Here is a 9,137-nt window from a genome sequence, read left to right as displayed (position 1 = left end):
CATTCTGGTCGGGACTTTATCTAGTATCCCTTCTCTGCACTTCCTTGCTGGCTATACTTTCTAGTGGATGTGTATTTAGGAGTTCCAGCTCTTTATCTAAGGGGTTTACCTTTGCTGGTAAACAGTTCCTGTTGTAGTTTGGTTTGCTTTCGCTCCCATCACCTTTTCCTTTTACCACTGTTAGGTTCTAGGGATTTCATTTTTGTTCCTTTTATTTTTGGTACTCCTTAACCTTCTCGCCTCCTTCTCATTTGAATGAGTCTTAGTTTCTCACCTTGGGTTTTCATATCTCTCCTCACATTTTCCTTTCTTTTTGTTGGTAGTGTGTTGCGGCCTCCCCTCTGGTTTCTCAGGAGGTACTCAATAACCCTGGTGTGCCGTTTTCTATACCTCCCCTATATACAGTATAATGTCCCCACAGTTCCCTCCACACAGAATGATTCTTCCACAGTCCCCCTGGAACGCCCGAAAGGGTCGTGGGGTACTCCGTACCAGGTCCGGTACTTAAACGGATGTGACACGGCGGCGGTGACCCGGTCTGTGGCCCTGGGTGCCCATGTTAAAGGGAAAGTCTTTAAAGGGGTTTTGTGAATAACGTTTGTTTGTGATGCCACCTGTGGTATTTGGTCAGGGATGACCGATGCTGCATAAAGGGGTCCGCTGGGGTGATGTTATGGCAGCTAAGATGGTATAACTTCCTACAGGTGAAGCTGGATCCTGAGGAAACCCGGTATGTAGATGAAGATGGTGAGTGGTGCAGTAAGAAACGGAGGACACAGGTTTGCAGTCTTTTTACCTGGTTTACTGAAGACTTCAGGCAGCCACAGTCCAGGGTACCAGATCACAGGTAAAGGCAGGGTCCAGCCAGCTTGGAAGCAAGTTCAGAGTCCCCTTTACCAGGTGGAGTTAGAAGCCTTCCTACTAGCGCCGTGGTGTAGTCCCTTGCTGCCTGTGGCTTCTGTCAAGGTCCTCACTGTTCTCGCTGTCCTTCTTAAAGGTGGGACACTAACCCATATGACAGGTAGCTCAAGCCTTTTTACAGGATCTCTATCATGACCCGGACTTTATGGTGTTAGGTGTGTGTCCAGGTGTTAGGGCGGACAGTATTGGTGTAGTCCAGCTGTCCTGCCGGTTTCTGCTCTGAGTCTTGGAGTCCCTCACAACCTCGGTCTTCCGGCTACTGGTGGCTGCCCTCTGCAGGGAGGTAGCTCATTCGCAGCTATTCTCCACAGTTCTCACTCTCCTGCGCTTCAGTTCTTCTACAAGCTCACTACAATCCGTTCGTCTTTCTCTTTGAGCTGCAGCACTTCTCGTTGCTGCACGGCCCCTCAGCTTCCTTCTTTTCTGCCTCAGACTGCTTCAGTCAGCTGTCTGGCACTAACTGTCGCCTCTCACCAACTAACTTTCCCTACAGACCAGAATGTATATATAGGGGAGCCATCCACAAGCTGGATCACAGCTCCCTCTTCTTCTGGCCTGGAGTGTGAACATGTTGTATGCTTGTGTTCACCTGATAAAGAAGATCCTCCCTCGCTCCCAAGCATGACATCACTCTCCCCGTAAGGCTGGGTTCCCATTGCGTTATGGGACCGCGTTAAACTTACAGCGTTGCACGGCGAAATTAACGCCGTGCAACGCGGCCGTTAACGCGCCCATTGAAGGCAATGGGAACGCGCTTCACTAGCGCGTGCCATGTTCGGCACGCGCTAGCGCCGCGCCAGTGATTCCTGGCGCGCCGCGGACGCTGCTTGCAGCGTCCGAGGCGCGCCCGCGGTCCGTTCCCCGCTCTCGCAGATCGGGGATCTGCGAGAGCGGGGACGTTACCGCGACCCCGACCGCTGCCCCATAGAAAACATTGCGTTAGCGCAATCCGCTAGCGCTAAACGGATTGCACTAACGCAATGTGACCCTAGCCTAAGGAAAGCAATGCTACTGTTACAACCAGGAACCTGAGGTGTCACCCCCCCCCACTCCACACACACACTATGATGGACCCACAGCACCAAACCACGTAGGATGCCTGTATAATCCCACCCACACAGTATGATGGTGTTACAAATGTGGCTGGTGGTCCCACTGTGCCACATGCCGGGCTTACCTAGGAGGGGCATGGCTGAGCAGCTACTTGGTTTTCGCTAGAGCTCCTGATGATGGAGTTAGGCTTGAGCTGCAGGTAGCCGCCAGGTACCACTCCTAGGCAGTACTGCAATTGCTGACCCCAGAGGTCAGGATTGCAGACACAGACATAGGTTTGGAGTCACTGGTAGGACAGGATTCGGACACTGTTCAGACAACACGGGTTCTGGGTCACCGGATAGACTGGACGCTGACTCACTGGCAGGACAGGATTCGGATACTGGAACAGGCTCAAACAAACCGGACTCTGGAACACTAGCCAGAAAAGTGCTTATACTCACCTAATCCTGATTCCCTGTCGACCGCAGCCTTTGTCTCCTATTATGACTTTTTTTTTTAAAGGGAATGTATGAACTGTGTACAGCATTTCTTTTTTTTGCTTTCCTGTTTTTGCCTGAAGAGCTGTGTTTACTTTCCCCTTCTTGTTGGTTTATGCCGCCATATAATAATGGAACTGAAGATTTAAAGAGACAGTGTTCCTGTTTTCTACTTCCGTATTCTGCTGACTGAGTTGAACTGCCACAGATGATGCACACTCACCTGAAATATTGCAGTGCAGAAACCTGCTGAGACCCTGCAGCGTAATACATGCCGCCGGCCAATCAGAGGATGGCAGCAGCTGACGTCGGTGTGCCAGTCACAGGCAGTGCTCATAGCAGTGATGTCATTTGTCCCTCATAGCTGGCATGCTGAATTCAACTGCTGGTTTCTGTGCCAGGTATAGAGGAGGATGCCGCACGCTATGGAAATGGGGGAAAGTGAGAAGAATCTTTTTTTTTTTTTTAAAATGTGTTAGAGTACAACAGTATATTAAACCACGAAGGGGCCCAGGAGGGGGACATTATTATTGGAAGGGGCAAGGATTGGGACATTACATGAGTAAGGGGGACATTATTACTGGAGGAGACCAGGACTGGGACATTACACCAGAATGGGGGATATTATACTTGGAAGGGGCCCAGGATGGGGGATAATATTACTGAAAGGGGCCCAGGATCGGGACATTACACCAGGATGGAAGACATTATTACTGGAACGGGCACAGTATTGGGGACCTTATTACCAGATGGGGTACAGGATGGAGAGCATTACACCAGGAAGGGGCCCAGGATGGGGAACATTATTATTGGAAGGGGCAAGGATGGGGACATTACACCAGTATGGGGGACATTATTACTGGAAGGGGCAAGGATGGGGACATTACACCAGTATGGGGGACATTATTACTGGAAGGGGCAAGGATGGGGACATTACACCAGTATGGGGGACATTATTACTGGAAGGGGCTAGGATGGGGGACATTAGTACAGGATGGGGACATAATTAAAATATGGGGAGGGGGTCACACGTATGTGATCGCTGTAATCGTGCTGACCTGGAGAATTGTATTACCGGTTCATTTTTACTGCACAGTGAACGCCGTTGAAAAACTATACCCAAAAAACAATAATGGAATTGTGTCTTATTTTCACCGTTTCACCTCTTTTTCTAGTACATTACATGTGTAATGAAATGTGTCATTGAAAGCTACAACCGTTCCGTAAAAAAAAAATACAAGACCAATGTTGATGGGTAAAAAAAAAGGCTCTCGGAAGAAGGGGAGGAGATAATAAAAGCGCAAAAACTAAAAATTGCCCCATCAGGAAGGAATTAAATAAAACCCCCAGACACAGACTGTTCCACAGCAGACGTGCGGATTGTTACGTGTCAGTGCCGTCGCCGCATAGACGGGGAAATATTCGGTTTCTGAGGGATTCTGGGGGCCAGGGGTTTCTCCGCCTCGTCCTATCCCACCCAAGCGCTATTATAGGGGACAGATTGTAGGCCACAGTGGCTCAGGGACTACCCAGAATGCCATGCATCCAAGCCAGCAAGGAATGTTGGGAGATTTCAGCTCTGAAGCCTTTCAAAATGGTAAATGCAGCTCTGCCCTAGATCCCAGCTTGTGACGCCAAGTACGAAAGGGCCAGAAAAACACAAAAATAAGGAGATAATTCCTCAGCGTTATAGTTACAGCGCTAGGAAACCATGGCAACCAGCAATATGGCGCCCCTATGCCCTAGAAGCTCGGGAAAGCAGGATGACGGCTCCCGACAGGGCTGTATTTTCTGTCACCCAGCTTTTCCCTGACTAGAGAATACAGGAAACACAATTTTATCTGGACAAAAATAGAAAATGTGTGAATTAACATTAATTGTTATTTTATAATTTTTTTTATAAGCCAAAGTCATTTATTTTTATTCCTGTCCATAATAATAATAATAATAATAATAGAAAAAGCTGTCATAAAATAAGTAGCCAAAACACTGGAAAACTGTCACTTTTTTTTTTTTTTTACCTGCCCGCCCGCTTATCATTTCTTTCAGTAAAATTGAGTAGGCACACATAATAAACAGCGTACGTTGTGATTGGCTGCCACGCAAAACAGAACGCAGTCCCATTCGTCCGTTTCCCTGTCACTATCACATCCGATCCCGCCCTACAAATGAAGAGGGGCGGGCCATTGCTTTTTTTTTTTTTTTAAGCTATTGGTTGCGAGAAATTCCTCCACTGTCAGCTGCTCCCTAATACCACGCCCACTTTCATTGTTACGTCACTGAGTTGACCCGAAGTGTCAGAAGGCTAATGCCTCTGATTGGTCGCGCTCGCAATCACTCATTGGCTAGAGCTGGGGAAAGGAAAAAAAAAAGTGGGCGTGGCTACAAGGGGGACGCGCTGTACGGGCATGCGCTGGGGCATTAATTGTTTTGCCGCTGAGCTGTCAAGTTGTATCGTACGTTTCACTGCGCCCGCCCTGAGCGATTTTTTTTTTCTTTAGTGATTGTACCGATTTATCGTTCGGGTCTGTTTCTGTCCGGTAATTATTACCCATGATGCCCAGGAGTGTGGGCATGTAGTGCTGTCAACCCCTCCCCCCACCTTCAGTCCAAGATGGCGGTCCAGGAATCAGCTGCTCAGCTCTCAATGGCTCTGAAGGTTCAGGAGTATCCCACTTTGAAGGTGTGTCATGTTGTGTGAGGGTGCATGGCTGTGTTCTCGTCTCCTAGATGCCCCATACCGGGGGTCAGGCATACATTGGGGCGTTGGGGGCGTGCGTTGACGCTTTCACTGTGTACTGTCGGCTCCATCTTCCTAAAACGCGTCACTTTGTACGGCGTACTGCATCGGCTTCCCAGCCCGTCCGTTTTTACCACAAAGCGTCGACGCCGTCAGTTCAAAAATGCCGAAAATTGTTCCTAAGCACGTGCTGATCGGATCAGATTGACCACGCCGCCCCGATGCGCGTTTCACGGTTTATTTTTTTTGCTTTCCCCTCCCCCGTAATGTTATAAAGTAATGAGAAGTGTCAAGTGCTTGCTGTCAGCGAATGGAAGCATTTTTTGTTGTTGTTGTCACACAGCTGAAGGTTTGTTGCAATTGTATCTCCTGCGATACATTGTAGCAAACTACTAAGGAGAGATTTTGTGTCGCTGGCTGACAGCGAGAGGAGATCTGAAGAAAGAAAAAAAAGATCTCAACTAGATCGGGATTCGTCCAGGCTGCGCCGCAATTCGTCGCCTCTTAAAGGGGTATTCTTAAACTAATGCGGTGGGATAGGGGTTCACTTTCTGACTGCTGGGTCGCCCATTAATCCGATGCTCTGGAGAGCCCATGTGAGTGCAGGAGAGCACTTCTGCTCTAGTCAGTCTTAAAGGGATTGTCTGGAGGTGTAACACCTGGCACCCCCGACGTCCAGCTGTTCCCAGTGCCGGCGGTGGCTGGATGTGATAAGTTGCAGGGCGGAACAGCACAGCTCCATCAACTTCACGGCCGGGTGCTGCACATCTACCCCTATTCCATTCTATAGGGGTGACTGCAGTACCCCGCTACGTCAACTGTGCACCTGATGGAGCTGTGCTGTTTCGCCATTGCTGGCAAAGGGAACAGCTGATCGGTGCGGTGCCGTGTGTCACAACCCCACCGATCTGATATTGATGACCTATCTTAAAAATACACCATCAGTACTAAAGAACAGGACAACCCCTTTAATGAGACCACCAGAGATTGCCAAGCGAAACTTTCTGCACTCCCATAAGAATGAACGGAGGAGCAGTGCACACGATCGGCCTCCACTCACATAGTATTTCAGGACCCCAATTCTCAGGATCTTGGTGGTCCCAGCCGTCAGCGATTGGAAATGTTATCCCCCTGCCCCATTAACTTCCAAATTTGAAACTAACACTTTAAGAATTTGGTGCATCTCTCATTGTGCACCTCAAGAAATGTGCTCCATACGGGGACTGGAGTGTATTTCTATGGTGATGTGTGCCGCGTGGATTATTCTGTCGTCATATACGCCAAATTCGTGACATGAATTGTGATGAATTTGTTGGTTGTCCTCTGCCGCACCCCTCTTGGCTAAGCCCTGTGCACTTCCCAAAAAGTTGGTGTAAAAGTCTTAAAAACAAAAACATTTGCACTGTAGTGGTCCAGTGCTGAAGGTTCTGTAGGTCGCTGATGAAATGTCTGGGGAATCACTTTCTTCTTCTGGAAGTTTGATGGAACCCTGGAAGAAACATGGTGGCTAGTGATTGACTAGCAGTCCTGGGGTTTGGACAGATTCATGGTGAGCCCTGGTGGTTTGGGGGTTCACTTGTAGTCTGGGAGATCCATGTTCTTCTACGATTCCCGGAGTTTTAAGAAATGTTACAGATAAATCTCAGATGCTGGTGGTTTGGCTGGTTCTCCATAATCTTGGTCGTTCTCTAGATTCTTGAAGGTCTGTAAGATCCCTGTTGGTCCTAGGAGGTCCCCAGAAGAGCGGGTGTTCTTTGAGATCCATCATACATTTTTATGCTAGATTTATTTTTTAACTAAGTCCAGTATAGGATATCTCTGGTGGCCCAGAGGTTTAGATGATCTCTGCTAGAAGGGTTTGCGGATGGTTAATGTCTGGGGGATCTTTTTCTTGTTCTGGAGATTTGATGGAACTCTGGAAGAAACGTGGCTACTGGTTGACTAGCAGTCCTGGAGTTTGGGCAGATTCTTGGTGGTTCTTGGTTGGTTGGAGGTACACCGGTCGTCTTGAGTATTGGTGGTCTGAGAGATCTATTCTCTTACGTTCCCAGTATGATATTATGGATATTTGGCAGATAACTGGTTTTCTGTGAGGGCCCATACATTTTGGATTTTTGGCTGATCCTTGAATCATGGGGAAGTGTCGAGAAGAGCGGGAGTTCTCTGATTGCCATTCTCATGTATGTCACAGATCCTTTACAGTCTTGGGAGGTCTTCATCCGTTTGATAGATGGAGATCCTCAATGGATAGGGTCTACCTGATACCTAGATCCCTACAGTTGAGTAGCTTTGTTAGGTTTCTCCTTGCTATAATTTGGTAAGAATTTTTGTGAAAAAATAGGACCCAATTTCCATCAGTGACTTGAACTTGCCAGCGACGTAGACATACGAGTTTGGGTTTTCCACGTCTGAATGAAGTCTTACTGGCAGATGTTTGTGGCATCTATGGAGTATTGCCATCATTGACTGTTGAGACATGGCAACAACTCCTCTCCTCTCGCAGTCCTCAGCTGCAATCCCCTATTGCCCGCATTCCTCCACCATATGTTGAGAAGCGGTTCACATCAGAGAAAAGTTAAAGAGAAGAACTCGTCAAGTAATTGTGTAAAATATGAGAAATAGTTCAACTATCTACATCCACGGTTGTCTGCGGTGTATATTGTTGGGCCGGACAGATGTGTTGCCGCTGTGTTATTATGATGTGGCAGCGGCGGGTATCATTAATGGCTTCCTGTGTAATGATAGTGAGGAAGCGGCGCTCTTGCATAGTGTAGACGGTTCTGGAGGAGCCTGTTCTTTTCAGGTCTCCTCGTGACTTCACATCCTTTCTGCTGAGCAGAGGTTTGACTCATGCACAGGAATGTGCAGCTGCTGGAAAACATCTACTTCGTGAAGAAGTTTTTATATCCGACTGATTCTGGTGCAACTTGTAGCAGTGTAGTAGGTGGAGAACTACAAGGCCCAATATCATCACCAATGACTGGTTGATTTTCACAACAACTGTAGAAATTATACCCGTCGCTGTATTTTTTTTTTTTTTTCATGGTTTTGCTGCCTGATTTTTGGATTCCGTGCCGCACCATCCATGTGAAAGTGTATTACTTTGCTTTTATAGCACCAACATATACCACAGCGCTGTACAGACATTATCCGCAATGTCCCCATTGGGGCTCACAATCTAGATTCCATACCAGTACGGCATGGAGTGAGGGAGGGAACCAAAGGAAACCCACGCAAACATGGGGAGAACATACAAACTCCTTGAAGATGTTGTCCTTGGTCGAATTTTAGCCCAGGACCCAGTAATAATGCTATCCACTGAGCCAACGTACTGCCCATCAAATATAGGCAACTGGACACATTTATAAAAAGGTCTTCGAGCCAGTAATCCCCCCACCCTTCCTTGAAAACCTTCATGCCCCCATGCACTGAAGATAGCTGTAGGTCAAACAATAGTTTGACCAACTGTTCAGGTGGCGGCTATTTTGCCCGAGTGCTCCCTTGTTCTCCATGAGAACCACTGTTAGACATTTCTGGCTGTGGCTTTTCCTTAAATTGGACATGCCGAATCCTCAACTCCTCTGGCAATCAACTGTCAAGGGCGCCCACACACATTTGACTCTTGTCCTGTTGTTATAGCAGTGCCCCCTCCACCTCATTGGTCCAGGAGGCATTGAATTTAGGATGCCTGTGGACCCCTATTCACCAGACGGAGGCCAGAAAAGTGTCATTGCGGCCGGTTTCAGTTTTCGTGTTATCTATCTATATCAGAAAGATTTTCGCTCTCCCACCTTCATTATGGACACCTATGCACTTCATCTTCCTTCCCTAGAATGCAGATAAAGTAAAGTTGCACCGCCAGCCCTATGCAACTTGTCAAAGTTGAGTAGCCCCTCCCACATGGCAAAAACTGTCCTGTCTGTGCACTAAATGGATGTCATTGA

General features: G+C 47.9%; 1 protein-coding gene across 1 annotated transcript in view; it reads left to right on the top strand.

Moving 5' to 3' along the window:
• The first annotated feature begins 4,710 nt into the window (after positions 1–4,710).
• Positions 4,711–9,137, top strand: part of MAEA (macrophage erythroblast attacher, E3 ubiquitin ligase) — a 71,321-nt gene continuing 66,894 nt past the window's right edge. The window contains exon 1 of the mRNA XM_069744903.1: positions 4,711–5,136. Within this exon, the coding sequence (XP_069601004.1) occupies positions 5,068–5,136 (69 nt within the window). The 5' untranslated portion in view covers positions 4,711–5,067. The remainder of the gene's footprint in view (positions 5,137–9,137) is intronic.

This window comes from Ranitomeya imitator, chromosome 1 (genome assembly GCF_032444005.1).
Source record: "Ranitomeya imitator isolate aRanImi1 chromosome 1, aRanImi1.pri, whole genome shotgun sequence".
In the NCBI taxonomy this organism is placed as follows: domain Eukaryota; kingdom Metazoa; phylum Chordata; class Amphibia; order Anura; family Dendrobatidae; genus Ranitomeya; species Ranitomeya imitator.
The sequence above is the reverse complement of the archived record's forward strand: the minus strand, read 5'-3'. Positions and strand labels throughout refer to the sequence as shown.